This window comes from Chlorocebus sabaeus, chromosome 16 (assembly GCF_047675955.1).
Source record: "Chlorocebus sabaeus isolate Y175 chromosome 16, mChlSab1.0.hap1, whole genome shotgun sequence".
NCBI lineage: Eukaryota > Metazoa > Chordata > Mammalia > Primates > Cercopithecidae > Chlorocebus > Chlorocebus sabaeus.
In genome coordinates this window covers 77,837,415-77,852,878 of record NC_132919.1, presented here as the reverse complement: position 1 = coordinate 77,852,878, position 15,464 = coordinate 77,837,415, and the positions used below count along the sequence as shown (strand labels likewise).

The window sequence follows — 15,464 nt, the reverse complement described above, 5'->3', positions numbered from 1 at the left end:
TGCTCCAGGCCTGGCTAATTTTATTTTTAATAGAAACGAGGTCTCATTATGTTGCCTAGGTGGGTTTCAAACTCCTGAGCTCAAGCGATCCTCCTGCCTAGGCCTCCCAAAGTGTTGGGATTACAACACTTTTTATAATAAGAAAAACATTTTATTTTTATTTTTTTTTTAGATGGAGTCTTGCTCTGTCACCCAGGCTGGAGTGCAGTGGAGTGATCTTGGCTCTCCGTAACCTCTGCCTCCCAGGTTCAAGAGATACTCCTGCCTTAGCTTCCTGAGTAGCTGGGACTACAGGTGCACGCCACCACGCCTGGCTACTTTTTGCATTTTTAATAGAAATCGGGTTTTGCCATGTTGGTCAGGCTTGTATCAAACTCCTGACCTCAGGTGATCCGCCCACCTCGGCCTCTCAAAGTGCTGGGATTACAGATGTGAGCCACCGCGCCCAACGAGAAAAACATTTTAAACCGGAAACCTCTCTGATGACCAGTTGAGACGACTGGAAAGTCTAAGATGGGCCATCTCAGAGAGGTGAGCAGGCCAAGATTTGAGGGGAAGGCACAGGAGCATGCATCTAAGACAGCGGTTGGCAAACTTTTCTTTTCTTTCTCTTTTTTTTTTTGAGACAGAGTCTCGCTCTGTCGCCCAGGCTGGAGTGCAGTGGCATGATCTCGGCTCACTGCAAGCTTCGCCTCCCGGGTTCACGCCATTCTGCTGCCTCAGCCTCCAGAGTAGCTGGGACTACAGGCGCCCGCCACCACGCCCGGCTAGTTTTTTTGTATTTTTAGTAGAGACGGGGTTTCACCATGCTAGTCAGGATGGTCTTGATCTCCTGACCTCATGATCCGCCCCGCTCAGCCTCCCAAAGTGCTAGGATTACAGGTGTGAGCCACCGCACCCGGTCAAAACTTTCAACTAAACAGATAATACAGGATCTTGTTCTGCTGCCCAGGCTGGAGTGCAGTGGCACTATCACAGCTCAATGCCACCTCGACCTCCTGGGCTCAAGTGATCCTCCTGCCTTAGGATCCTGAGCAGCTGGTACCACAGGTGTGCTCCACGCCCGGCTAATTTTTATTTTTAATAGAAACGAGGTCTCATTATGTTGCCTAGGTGGGTTTCAAACTCCTGAACTCAAGCGAGCCTCCCGTCTCGGCCTCCCAAAGTGTTGGGATTACAGGCGTGAGCCACCATGCCTGGCCCAAAGATAATACTTAAAACTCATCACTTCCTAATGTATTTGGCATTTGGCTACTGCTGATGAGGTTATTTGCATCCACTGTGTCTACATGGTGGAGATGCCATAGAATATGGTTGTTCATGCAGATCTCAACCCAGCTCCATGTGCAAACTCCCCATTCAGCGATGTGACCTCAAAATCAGACAGTAGCATTTACACCATGGACATCAGCAAGGGCCATGAAGCAAAACCTTTTATTTCCACGAAGAGCAGAGGCTGTTACGACACTCACCAACACACCATGGGGTGGGAGGGCGATGTCTCGTTATAGATCCAGTTTTATCATATGTACATAATACGTATATATCTATCACGAGCATGTATTACGAATTCAGATTTCTAACACTAGTAACCGATAAAAGCAAGCTAGAAAGCAGGCAGGCCTAGCCCAGCCGGCGCACTGGGAGGCCTGGGGCGTGGGTGACAGGTGTCTTACCGAAGGCTTTGGCCACCGCAACGCTCTCCAGGAGGCCCATCAGGGGCACCACGGCCAGCCCGGCCCCCATGTCCTGAGAGGGGAGAGAGGGACGGTGAGTGACCTTCCTAAGGGGTAGGACCCGGCAGTGTCCCATGAAGGCAGCAAGGAGCCACACCTCCCCACAGGTAACAGGAGCAAGTGCTTGTCAGCTGCAGGAGGCGCCTCCTTGTCTGAAGAGGCGCCAGGTGCTGGGAGGAACACAGCAAATTCATCCTTAGCTGGAGTCCAAAACAGGAGAAGCACCCCGGAACGCAAACATGACATCCCTGAGCTCGCTGAGCCTGCGTCCGACCTGGGATTCTTTAATGACGGAGATGTCCCTTCCTGAGGACTCAGCTGTCCCAACTGACCTCAGACCCCCTGGCACCCAGAAGACGCATCAGGGTAGGGGCCAGGCCACGGGCCACTGCAGCCTCGGCCACGCCATCCTGGCTCCCGGCTCTGCCCACCTGCACCATCTCGGTGAAGGAGATCGTCCCGTTGGCTGTGGTCACTGAGAAGGGCGGGGTTCGGACTGGAGGGAGCCCCTCAGCTGTCTCCCCTGTCAGGATGAAGGGCTGGTATCCAGTCACCTCGAAGGAGTATGCAACCAGGGCCGCGAAGGAGACCACCAGGGCGTTGCGAGCTAGGAGAGAAGGAGAGGTGCGTCCAGGACCCTGCTCCTGGCGAGCATGGGGTAGCGTGGCTGCCTCCAGATTATTGGGGCAGACACCCCAAGGGCAGAAGAGGCCCCTGCTGGGCCACAGTCCTCACTCTGCACTCTGGGAAACATAGCACAGGCACAAGTGCTATGTGGCAGCATGAGCAGGTGGGATGGCAGAGCTGCACGTTGCAGACAGGTGCACATGCCACCTGCTGCCAAGCTCCAGGTGACTAGACGTCGTGCACCCTGGCAAAGACTCTCTGAAATCAGGTGCCCAGGGCACATCCACCTCAAAGCACAAGGGAGGAAGAAGCCAGATGTACCCCCCTTCCCCAAACAACAAAAACAATGGCCTCCAAGATGTGGGACAGTGGGCATGATGGCCACTAAGACGCGGGACAGCGGGCATGACGGCCACCGGGAAACGAGGGAGGTGAGTCTGTCACTGCCCTGCCGGCTGCCTGTGGTTTCCCTGATGGTCCCTATGTGCATGGAGGGGACCCCCTAGCAGAACCCAGGGGTCTCCCTGAGTTCAGGGGGCAATGCTGGGAGGGAGTCTGAGGAGGCCTGTGGCTGGAGCTGACAGCAAGGTCACAGGAGCAGAGAAGGCGGCCAGAGACAGAGCTCAGAGATCTGCAGAGGTGCCCTCGGGTGTGCAGCAGAGAACTGGTCGAGGCAAAGTGGGGCGAAAAAGACCCAAATCCACAGTGGGGAAGAGGGTTACAAGGGACAATCCCAGGGACTCACACCAGAGTGAAAAACCCTCATAATTCATGGAGCATCACAAACTCCTGAGGGTTTTACCTCAGCAGTGGAGAAGATTAGCCCAAGGTCTGGGGTTGGCAAATTTTTTCTGTAAGGACTAAATACTAAAAACCTTCTGCTTTGTGGGCCATAAAGTCTCTGGTGCAACTACTCAAGTCTGTTATTACTGCATAAAAGTTGACATTGACAAAGTAAATGAATGGGAGTGACTTTCCAATAAAACTTTATTTACAAAATCAAGTGGTGGGCCAGATTAGGCTTGCCCTAGAATGAACACGGCTCTGGTCCAGCTCACAAAGCTTAAAAGTAAGATCCTAAATGGATCAAACTGTCCTAAGTAACTTAACTATATCCCAGAACAAAGCTCAAGAAGATTTATAGAATACAAAAATATCCAGCATGCTATAACCTCAAACTCACAAAGTCTAGCATCCATGCAAACAAAAATTACTAGGCATACAAAGCAGCAGGAAAATATGGCTGGGTGCAGTGGCCCATGCCTGTAATCCCAACACTTTGGGAGGCCAAGACAGGAGAATCGCTTGGGCCCAGGAGTTTGAGGACAGTCTGAGCAAATTAGTGAGACACTATCTCTACAAAAAATAAAAAATTAGTTGAGCACGGTGGCATACGCCTGTAGTCTCAGCTACTTGGGGGACTGAGGTGGGATGCTCACTTGAGCCTGGGAGGTTGAGGCTGCAGTGAACCATGATCATGCCACTGTACTCTAGCCCAGGTGACACAGTGAGACCCTGTCTCAAAAAATAAAAATTAAAATGGAAAAAAAGACCCAAAAGTAACATAGTTAAAGATGACAGAATTAACCAGATGTTAAAAGAGGAACTGTAACCAAATGTAATATGAAAGGACATTAAAAGAATTAAAATAGGCCGGGCGCGGTGGCTCAAGCCTGTAATCCCAGCACTTTGGGAGGCCGAGACGGGCGGATCGTGAGGTCAGGAGATCGAGACCATCCTGGCTAACACGGTGAAACCCTGTCTCTACTAAAAAATATTAAAAACTAGCCGGGCGAGGTGGCGGGCGCCTGTAGTCCTAGCTACTCGGGAGGCTGAGGCAGGAGAATGGCGTGAACCCAGGAGGCAGAGCTTGCAGTGAGCCGAGATCCGGCCACTGTACTCCAGCCTGGGCGACAGAGCAAGACTCCGTCTCAAAAAAAAAAAAAAAAAAAAAGAATGAAAATAGTTAATAGGACATTAAAAGAATAACTGTAACCAAATTCCATATACTTTAAAAAAAAAAAAAGAGAGGAAAGATTGCAACTGTTAAGTAAAGATGTACAAAATACATTTTAAAAGATTCATATTGAGGCTGGGCATGGTAGCTCACGCATGTAATCCCAGCAGTTTGGGAGGCTGAGGCAGGTGGATCACCTGAGGTCAGGAATTCGAGATTGGCCCAGCCAACAAGGTGAAGCTCCGTCTCTACTAAAGATACAAAAAATTAGCCAGGCGTGGTGGCGGGTGCCTGTAATCCCAGCTACTTGGGAGGCTGAGGCAGGAGAATCACTTGAACCCGGGAGGCAGAGGTTGCAGTGAGCCGAGATTGCGCCATTGCACTCCAGCCTGGGCAACAGAGCGAAATTCTATCTTAAAAAAAAAAAAAAAAAGAAAGAAAGAAAAGAAAAGAAAAAGAAAAAAAAGATTCAAATTTGGATTTCTAGTAATGAAAACCACAGTGTCTGAGATGGAAGAAGCACTTGATACAATTAACAACAGTGGAGACATTACAGAAAAAAAAAGACTAAAATGTAGCAGAAGAAACTATTCAACAGGAAACACACAATGGAAAAGACTAAAAATCACAAGTGAGCTGTGGGAACAGCTTCAAGGTGCCTGAAATACAGGTATGGGCGTCTGCAAAAAAGTCTGTGGAATCACATAGGGGGACACTGCAAAGATTTCAAGAAAAGATGGGTGTATATTTTCCAAATGTGATGAAACTGCAAACCCACATATCTAAGAAGTTCAATGAATCCTAAGCATAAACACAGAAAAAAACAAACAAACAAAAAACACGACATCAAGCCACATTATGAAACTCCCTAAAACCAGTGATAAAGAATATTTTAAAAGCAGTGGAGAAAAAGGTTACATACAGAGGAACAAAAATAAGAATGACAGCACACTTCTTGAAAACAAGTGGGCCAGAAGACAGCAGAATAGCATCTTTAAAGTCCTGAGGCCAGGCACAGTGGCTCACGCCTGTAATCCTAGCACTTTGGGAGGCCAAGGAAGGTGGATCACCTGAGGTCAGGAGTTCGAAACCAGCCTGGCCAACATGGTGAAATCCCATCTCTGCTAAAACTACAAAAATTAGCTGGGCATGGTGGCATGTGCCTGTAATTCCATCTACTTGGGAAGCTGAGACAGGAAAATCGCTTGAACCTAGGAGGCAGAGATTGCAGTGAGCCAAGATCGTGCCACTGCACTCCAGCCTGGGTGACACAGCAAGACACCGTCTCAAAATAAAAAAATAATAATAATTTTTTAAAAAAAAGTATTGAAAAAAAAAAAGTCGAGAATTCTATCACCAGCAAAACTATCTTTGAAAAATGAAGGCAAAATAGACTTTCAGACACACAAAAGTCAAAAGTTGAAAGAAGACCAGGAGTAGTGGCTCACACCTGTAATCCCAGCACTCTGGAAGCCAAGGTGGGAGGATCCCTTGAGCCCAGGAGTTAGAGACCAGCCTGGGCAACGTAGGAAGACACCATCTCTACAAAAAGTAAAAATAAAAAAGTATCCAGGCGTGGTGATGCACACCTATAGTCCCAGCTACTCAGGAGGCTGAGGCAGGAGGATTGCTTGAATCTAGGAGTTTAAGGCTGCAGTGAACTGTAATTGCGCCACTGCATTCCAGCCTGGGTGACAGAATCCTGTCTCTTAAAATAAAAAAATAAAAAATAAAAAAAAGGAAGGAAGAAAGAAAGAAAGAAAAAGCTGAAAGAATTAATCACCAACAGGCCTGCAACAGAAGAAAAAATAAAGTCCTTCAGGTAGAAGGAGAATGATACCAGATGGAAATCTGGATTTGTACAAAGGAATTAAGAGCACCAGAAACAGTTACTACATGGATAAATATAAAAGACTTTGTTCCTGCAGGGAATGGTGGCTCACGCCTGCAATCTCAGCACTTTGGTTGGCTGAGGCAGGAGCATCACTTGAGGCCCAGAATCTTTGACCAGCCTGAGCAACATAGACCGTTTCTACAAAAAAAATTTTTTTAAATTAGCCAAATGTGGTGATGCATGCCTGTAGACCAAGCTACTCAGGAGGCTGAGGCAGGAGGATTACTTGAGCCCAGGAGTTTGCAGCTTCAGTGATAGATCTTGGCTCACTGCAATCTCTGCCTCCCAGGTTCAAGCAATTCTCCCACCTCAGCCTCCCCAGCAGCTGGGATTACAGGCATGCACCACCATGCCTGGCTAATTTTTTGTATTTTAGGTAGAGATGGGGTTTTGCCATGTTTCCCAGGCTGGTCTTGAACTCCTGAGGTAGACAATCCGCCTCCCTTGGCCTCCCAAAGTGCTAGGATTACAGATGTGAGCCACTGCACCTGGCCTGCTATAAGGTTCTTATGTCACATGAAGTTGAAGTTTAATGTATACTGTAGCAAGATAAAGATGTTTACCACAAACCTTAAAGCAGCCACTTAGAAACAAAAACTAAATATAGCAGTTACAGCTAATCAGCCAATAAAGGACATAAAATGGAATCATTAAAAAATAATCAATAGAGGTAGAAAAAGGGGGAAAAGGGAACAAAGAACAAATGAGACAAAGAGGAAACAAACAGCAATATGGTAGATCTAAAGTCAAACATACCAATAATGACATTAAATATAAATGGCATAACATTCCAATTAAAAGGCAGAGATTATCAGATTAAAAACAAATCCCATCTATATGCTGCCTACAAAACATACCATTAAACACAAGAACACAAATTAATTAAATACATTAAAAGTAAAAAGATATGAGGCTGGGTGTGGTGGCCCAGCACTTTGGGAGGCCATGGCAGGTGGATCACTTGAGGCCAAGAATTTGAGACCAGGCTGGCCAACATGGTGAAACCTCATCACTACTAAAAATACAAAAATTAGCTGGGCTTGGTGGTGCAAGCCTGTAATCCCAGCTACTTGGGAGGCTGAGGCACAAGAATTGCTTGAACCTGGGAGGTGGAGGTTGCAGTGAGCCAAGATCACGCCATTGCACTCCAGCCTGGGCAACAGAGAGAGATTCTGTCTCAAAAAAAAAAAAGTAAAAAGATGGGAAAAGATATGCTAATACTAATCAAAAGAAAGCTGGAGTAGCTCTCTGAGTATCAAAGTAGATTTCAGGGCAGAGAATATTGCCCAGAAAAAAAGAGAAACATTCCAAGAGAAAATTATAATTCTATATGTTTATATACTAAAAAACAGAGCTTCAACATATATGAAACAATAACTGATAACTAAGAAAGGAGACAAAGTCACAGCTATAGCTGAAGTTATTTCAACATTCTTCTTTTAATAAGCAACAGAACAAATAGAAAGAAAATCAGCAAGAATATAGTAGTCTGAGATAAACAATTAGACCTGACATTTACAGAACATTCCACCCAATAATGGCAGAAAACATTATTTCTCAAGTGCACACAGAACATTCACTAAGATAGACCATATTCAGGGCCATAATACAACTCTCAATAAAGGAAAACAATTTAAATCACAAAGTATGTTTTCTTATCACAATGGAACTCAATTAGAAATCAATGGCAAAGTACTAATTGGAAAATTCCCAACTATTTGGAAACTAAATAACTCCCATGGTTCAAAGGAAAAATCATATAATCTACTTCTAAATAATCCACAGGTCAAAGGGGAAGTCAAAATGGAAATCAGAAAGTATTTAGAACTGAATGAAAATTGAAAAACAGCATATATATCAAAATTGTGGGATGCAAACGAAGTAGTGCTAGGAGTGAAATTTATAGCATTTAAACAACTATATTAGAAAAGAAGAAAGGTCTCAAATCAAAGACCTAGGCTTCCACCTTAAGAATCTGAAAAAGAGGGCGGGCACGGTGGCTCATGCCTATAATCCCAGCACTTTGGGAGGCCAAGGTGGGTGGATTACCTGAGGTCAGGAGTTCGAGACCAGCCTGGCCAATATGGTGAAACCCCATCTCTACTGAAAATACAAAAAATTAGCTAGGAATGGTGGCATATGCCGGTAATCCCAGCTACTCAGGAGACTGAGGCAGGAGAATCACTTGAACCCAGGAGGTGGAGGTTGCAGTGAGCTGAGATCACGCCATTGCACTCCAACCTGGGGGCCAAGAGCAAAACTCTGCCTCAAAAAAAAAAAAAAAAAAAAAAAAAAAAAAAAAAAAAAAAATTGAAAAAAACATTTTTTTGAAAAAAAAAAAAATTAACTCAAAATAAATAGAAGAAAGGAAATAATAAAGCCCCAAGCAGAAACCAATGAACTAGAAAACACAAGCAAAAGGGAGATCAATGAAACCAAAAGTTAGTTATTTGAGACGATCACTAAAATTGATACACTTCTAGACAGACCATTGAGAAAAAAAGGCAGATGACTCGGGTGAAATCCTTGTTCTGCCTCTTCCCAGCCGTGTGGCCTTGAGAAGTTCTGTTTTATTTTTCGTCTTTCAGAGGCTCACTTTCCTCATTGACAAAATGGAGAAAATAAATTCATCCTCAACGCTGTTGTAAGAATCAAAAGCTTTTTAAGTAGTTTCCCCAGGACAATGCTACACACACTGGGAGAAAGGAGACAGCAGCCCTACACTGTCAACCCTACACTGTCAATGTTTCTCAAGTTTCTGTACATTACGACGTTTTGACATCTTACAAGACCTTTCTGGCTGTGGAGAGACTGCCTTCAGGGTTAGGCAAGTCTTAGAGACAAAAGCAGCCCTAAGTATGTCTCTGATATGCCAGCTAACCCCTCGGGAGCCATCCTTCCTCCACCTGCCTGGCCTGCACCCCAGGAGGCAAGATTTTTCTGCCTTATGCCTGAAGCCCTCCAAAATTCCTCCAACTGCCAGTCCTAAGCTGGTCACCTTTCTTCACCTTGCCTTTATTGTGAAAACCTCAATAAAGGCTGTGGCCTAAACCACAGCTTTGGCTTCTCCTCCTGGCCACCCTAGTGTCCTCTGACATGGCCCTACATGGCATGCTGTGCCTCCTGTCTCTAGGACCTGTGAGTACAATAAACTGATTTTCTTCCTGAGCCTTTCTCGGTCTCCCCTTGTGGCCGCACCTGACTCACCATCTCATAAAGTAACACGAAACAAGTCTCTAAGAAACACGGGGTCTCTAAGCAGTTCCCAAACTTTGACTTCTTTTTTTTTTTTTTTTTTTTGAGACGGAGTCTCGTTCTGTTGCCAGGCTGGAGTGCAGTGGTGCAATCTTGGCTCACTATAACCTCTGCCTCCCGGTTCAAGCGATTCTCCTGCCTCAACCTCCTGAGTAGCTGGGATCACAAGCACACGCCACCACATCCAGCTAATTTTTGTATTTTTAGTAGAGACAGGGTTTTGCCATGTTGGCCAAGCTGGTTTCGAACTCCTGACCTCAGGTGATCTGCCTCCCTCAGCCTCCCAAAGTGCTGGGATTACAGGCGTGAGCCACCGTGCCCAGCTTCCAAACTCTGACTTCTAAGGTGATCCCATGAATCCCCTGGGCATGCGCTGAAGAATACAGATTCTGATTTGGACATCTGGGGTGGGACCTGAGATCCTGCCTTTCCAGTAAGCTCCCAGGAGATGTCTAGTGCCCAGGCTGCTGGTCCCAGGCCACACTCTGTGTCTCAAGGTTTAAGACAACGAAGCATAGTCTGGGAGCAGTGGCTTAGGCCTGTAATCCCAGCATTTCGGGAGGCCAAGGTGGGCAGATCACTTGAGGTCAGGAGTTCGAGACCAGCCTGGCCAACATGGTGAAATCCCATCTCTACTAAAAATGCAAAAATTAGCCTGGTAAGATGGTGGTGCACGCCTGTAATCCCAGCTAATCGTGAGGCTAAGGCGGCACAATCACTTGAAACCAGGAGGCAGGTTGCAGTGAGCCAAGATCATGCCATTGCACTCCAGCCTGGGCAACAGAGTGAGACACCATCTCCAAATAATAACAATAATAATAATAATAATAAGATAACAAAGCGTTTTCACTATTTCACGGACAACTGAACTAAAGCTCAGGACCTTCGGAAGCTACTCTGCAAGTCTAAGCCCAGGCCAGGCTGGGACTGGAAGCTGGACATCTCCACTCCAAACCCAGCGTCCTCTGCACCCTACGAGGCTCTCAGTGTTCACCATGGCCTCAAGTGTGCTGAACAGGATCCAGGGAGAGACCACAGGGAACAGACCAGCCTGGGCAGGAGGAAGTGACTCAAGAACTAAATCCAGCCACCCTCTCTCTCCTATGGCTGTTAGATTTTGCAGCCCCCCAACAGCACAGCCAAGCTCAGGCTGTTCTGAGCTTAATCTGTCCCCTCAGCTCTGAGAAGGTTCGGAGTCACCTAGGCTTCCTGACCTTCCTGGGTGTGCCCTCCTCTCTGGGCCTCCCTGCCCGGTGCTCAGCCAGGGGACCTGTGCCCATCTTGGATGTACTGAGAAGAGGCTTCCACCTCCCCCAGGGCGGTCCTTCACCTGCTGACAGCCCTGCTGCTCCTCCCACAACACAGCCCTCACCACCCCTTTCTCAGAGGACCCTTGGCTATCTGTGGCTCAGCCTGCAGCCTCCACCCCTGAAGCTGAAGTTGGACCCCAGCAAGTTGCACAATTCAAACAGAGCCTGTTGGTCTCCGTGGAATTTGCTTTCTCTCCCCAGGACCGGCCAGTAGACTGGGTTTCTCCACCTCGGCACCACTGACATTTTGGGCCAGATCACTGTTTGCTGTGGAAGCCTGTGTACTCTCAGGGGTTTGGTGGCATTCCTGGCCTCTCCTCACTAGTTGCCAGCAACTGCCTTGCCCGGTGGTATCCACCAAAAATGTTTCCCAACATTGCCAAATGTCACCAGGGGGCAAAAGTGCTGCAGGGTAAGAACTACCAGAGCTGGCCAGTTCTCAGCTCTGGCTGTGTGTCAGTTTTCAGCTCTGGCTGCATCAGAACCCACCGAGTTTGGTTCAGAGTTTTAAATGTCCCAGAGTTTGGGTCAGGGGCGGTGGCTCAGGCCTGTAATCCCAGCACTTTGGGAGGCCGAGGTGGGCAGATCACTTGAGGTCGGGAGTTTGAGACCAGTGCGGTCAACACGGTAAAACCCTGTCTCTACTAAAAATACAAAAATTAGTCGGGCGTGGTGGCAGGCGCCTGTAATCCCAGCTACTCAGGAGGCTGAGGCAGGAGAATCACATGAACCTGGGAGGCGGAGGTTGCAGTGAGCTAAGATCACATCATTGTACTCCAGCCTGGGTGACAGAGCGAAACTCCATCTCAATCAATCAATCAATCAAATAATATGTCCCAGAGTTTGGTGTGGTGTTTTATATGTCCCAATGCTCAAGTTATACCCAGACCAATGACATGAGACTCTCTGGGAGTGGGACTCAGGACTCCCCAAGTGACCCCAACCTGCAGCCAAGGTTGCATACGATGTCAGCCAGAGGTCCCTCACCTGTCGTGGCAGACCAGACCAGCCCGTGGCTGAGCCGCACACCAAGGGGCATCTCAGGGTGGACGGGAGGCATGTGGTCCCGCATCAGCTTCAGCAGCAGCAGCAGCAGCATGCAGACCAGCCCCAGGACGGCATCACCCACCCTGTGGACAGGCAGAGGATGGTCACCACCCAGCTTGGCCCAGGCCTCCTGTGGACTCCAGCGTCTTGCTGCTGCTTAAGCTGGGAGGCGCCAAGAAGCTCCCAGGGGAGGCCCAATGCCCAGGCTGGCCCCAGACGACAGCGAGTTTCAAGGCTTAAGGAAATAAATCATTTTCAGTATTTTTGCTGTTTCACAGATACTTAACTAAAGCTCAGGAACCTTAGCAAGCTACTCTGCAAGACTAAGCACAGGCTAGGCACAGATGTTTTCTCCTACGCTTTCTCCTAAGCCATAGACATCATCCCTGTTCTACTTCAAAATTCAATTCAAAATTCAGTGTACACAGGCTTGTGCAGGACGGGCAGTGGAGGGGCCTGGTCACAACGGTGGCAGGGTGACGTGCTCATATGTTCACTCCCGTAGCTCTCTGGGACTCAAGTCTGTGACACAGGATCTGCTGAGTGACCACAAGGAACGGGACCAGCCTGAGCAGCTCTCTGCAGGTGGCTCTAGAACGAGTCTGCCAAACCCACAGCCTGGGGCCATGCGCAGCCTGGGAGAGTTCTGAATGTGGCCCAACACAAATTTGTAAACTTTCTTAAAACATGATGAGTTCTTCAGGTGATTCTTTTTTCCAGCTTATCAGCTATCATTAGTGTATTTTATGTACAGCCCAAGACAATTCTTCCTGTGTGGCCCGGGGAAGCCAAAAGATTGGACACCCTGCTCTAGACATTCTAGAAGGCTTAAGAATGAACAGTCAGTAAGGCCCCTTTTCCCTCTGACAGTCCGTGATGTTCTCTAACGGGTCAGGCTCCATAATCACTGCTCCCCCATCCGGCCGACCCCTGCCCACTGGTGCCTCTGAAGGGTAAGGAACCCACTGGCTTCCAGCTGGGTTCAGCTGCTGGGAAGCTTTGGCAGCAGGTCAGAGGGGAAGGGAAGATGGTCCAGGATCACCCCCACTCCCTCCAGGCCACAGCACTGGGCAGCCATCTCTACAGGTCCCCCAGATCACTTCCTCCTCCAGTCCCTTCCAGCCAGAGAGGTAGAGAGGTATCCCGCCTTCCCGCTGGCTGGTCTGGCAGGGAGGTACCCCTCATCAGAGGCTTTTTTTTTTTTTTTTTTTTTTTTTTGGAGATGGAGTCTCGCTCTATTACCTGGGCTAGAATGCAGTAGTGTGATCTCAGCTCACTGCAACCTCCACCTCCTGGGTTCAAGCAATCCTCCTGCCTCAGCCTCCCGAGTAGCTGGGACTACAGGCACACACCACCACACCTGACTAATTTTTGTATTTTTAGTAGAGATGGAGTTTCACCATGTTGACCAGGCTGGTCTTAAACTCCTGACCTAAGGTGATCTGCCTGCCTGGGCTTCCCAGAGTGCTGGGATTACAGGCGTTAGCCACCGTGCCCAGCCATCAGAGGTTCTTTAAACCACCTGAGGGAAGTGCTTGGGTCTCCTTATCTCTCATCACAGCCTCTCACCTGCCGTCCCTGTGGCAACTGCGTTCTGTCTGTGTTAGCTGCCCCATGCCCTGTGTTCTCTTCCTTCACAAATCACAACCGGGGAGAGACACACTGCCTTCTTTTTCTTTACCCAGTCTCTTCCCATTCCTGTCCCCCAAGAAAGCTTTGTGGAGAGAGGAACACTGCCCTGCCCTGACTCCCCAGAGCAGAGCTACTCGAATTCTCCCCTGCGCACAGACCACGGGCCTCCTGTTAAAACACTGGCTGTGGCCGGGCAGGTCTGGAAAGGGCTGAGAGTCTCATTTCTTGCCAGCTCGCAGGTGCTGCTGAGGGGCTGCTCTGGGGACCCCTGTCTGAGCAGCCACCAGGCGTGGAAACTGAGGTGGGGGCTGGCAGAGGAGATGTGGGAGGAGGAGCTTCCTTACAGGAGGGAGGAACAAAGCCCGGGGTACCTGGTCTCTGCGATCCTGAGGAAGGTGTGGTACACCTGCAGGAAGAACTGTCTGGGGATGTTCTGTAGTCCCAGCAGGTTCTGTCCAAACACAGAGAGGCTGATCAGAGGCCCTGCCCCCAAACCAAGGCCATCTGGCCCCAGCTCCCCGCCTACCTGCCCCCGGGCTGAGGCAGTGTCCCCTGCCCCACAACCCCCATCCCAGACCCTCATTCCCGGGGCCCATCTTAGGGGCTCAGGGGTCCCTCTGCCCACTCCCAACGCCCCCTAGGGCAGGAGATCAAAGCTACCCTCGGGGGAGACAGTCCTTCACGATTACTGGGTCAGTGATATGTTTCTCTAAATTACTTTTCTCATAAAAAACAGTGTAGGTGACCCCATAGCAGGGAGCCCAGCTCTACAGCTCGATGGCCAGGGGCCATGGGCTGCCCAGCCCCGCCCCCATTGGCTCGAGGCAGCTGGGTGGCCAGGCCCCCTGCAGTGTAGACCCTCGCTGCCACTGGCTTGAGAATGCCTCCGTCACTAGGTGCCCCGCCACCCCCCAGCCCTGCCGCTGCAGAATCTTCACAGCGCGCAGATGTGGAGGGTTCCCAGAGGCTTCAAGAAGCTGGGCTGGGGAATCCTCAGCCAGGTAGGAATCTCCCACCATGATGCCAGCTCTCAGGGGTCCTGGGCGGGGGAAGGCACTCCATCCTGTGTTTCAGTTTAGTTTTTTTTTCTTTGCGGGGGGGGGGGGTGGGTCTTGCTTGCTCTGCGGCCCAGGCTGGATTTGAACTCCTGGGCTCCAGTGATCCTCCCACCTCGGCCTCCCACGTAGCTGGGATCTACAGTGCAGGCACAGCTTGTGCTTTAGTTCTTTACGTCGCCTGAGACTCGATAGGAGTCAGAGGGGAAAGTCGAGGCTCAGGCTCCCAGGGCCACAGGCTCAAGAACCCTGCCCTAAAACGGCTGCGCACGGGGTGGGTGGGGTTAGGACATCCTGGTGGGCGGGCGGACTCTGGGACTGCTGGGGTAGGGGCTTCTGTCCTGAGCATGTCAGGGGACGCCCTCCCCGCAGATGGCTGCAGAGTCCCTGGGCAGGGCTAGAGGGGATGCCCTCCCCGCAGATGGCTGCAGAGTCCCTGGGCAGGGCTAGAGTTGCCAAGTATGAAAGCCTGAACAAGGCACTCTCCACTCTCACTGCGATCCTAAAAAGAACATTCTTGATACCAAAAACGATGTTTCCAGAATAAAGAACCAACCATGCCCTGAAACAGCATTTGCCAAGTTAACCCTGAGAGATGTGTGTAGATAACATACAAATCACACTCACCCACACCTAAGTTGGTCTCTCCTCTCTAAAATGGAAATAATGACACGCCTACCTCCCACGAGTGTGCTGAGAATTACACACGGAGAGTGTCTTGCCCAGTGCCTCGCACGTAGCAAGAGTGCAAAACGTGTCTAGTCACACACGCACGCTCACATATGCACACTCTCACATATGCACTCTCTCATTCACACACTCACATACACTTTCACACACACCCTCTCACATACTCTCACTCACACTTTCACACTCACATACACACACTCAACCACACACACTCACATACATACACTCACACACACACTCACTCACACACTCACACTCACG

General features: G+C 49.2%; 1 protein-coding gene across 3 annotated transcripts in view; it reads right to left on the bottom strand.

The window, feature by feature from the left end:
- The window catches only part of SLC26A11 (solute carrier family 26 member 11), a 33,372-nt gene that overhangs the window by 12,612 nt on the left and 5,296 nt on the right, over window positions 1-15,464 (bottom strand). For 2 of the 3 annotated variants that reach the window (XM_037993636.2, XM_037993637.2), the window contains 4 exons: window positions 13,830-13,909; window positions 11,767-11,909; window positions 2,168-2,343; window positions 1,677-1,749 (listed from right to left, as the gene is read on the bottom strand). In XM_037993636.2, the coding sequence (XP_037849564.2) occupies window positions 1,677-1,749; window positions 2,168-2,343; window positions 11,767-11,909; window positions 13,830-13,909 (472 nt within the window). The remainder of the gene's footprint in view (window positions 1-1,676; window positions 1,750-2,167; window positions 2,344-11,766; window positions 11,910-13,829; window positions 13,910-15,464) is intronic. The other variant, XM_037993638.2, reaches the window with a different exon arrangement.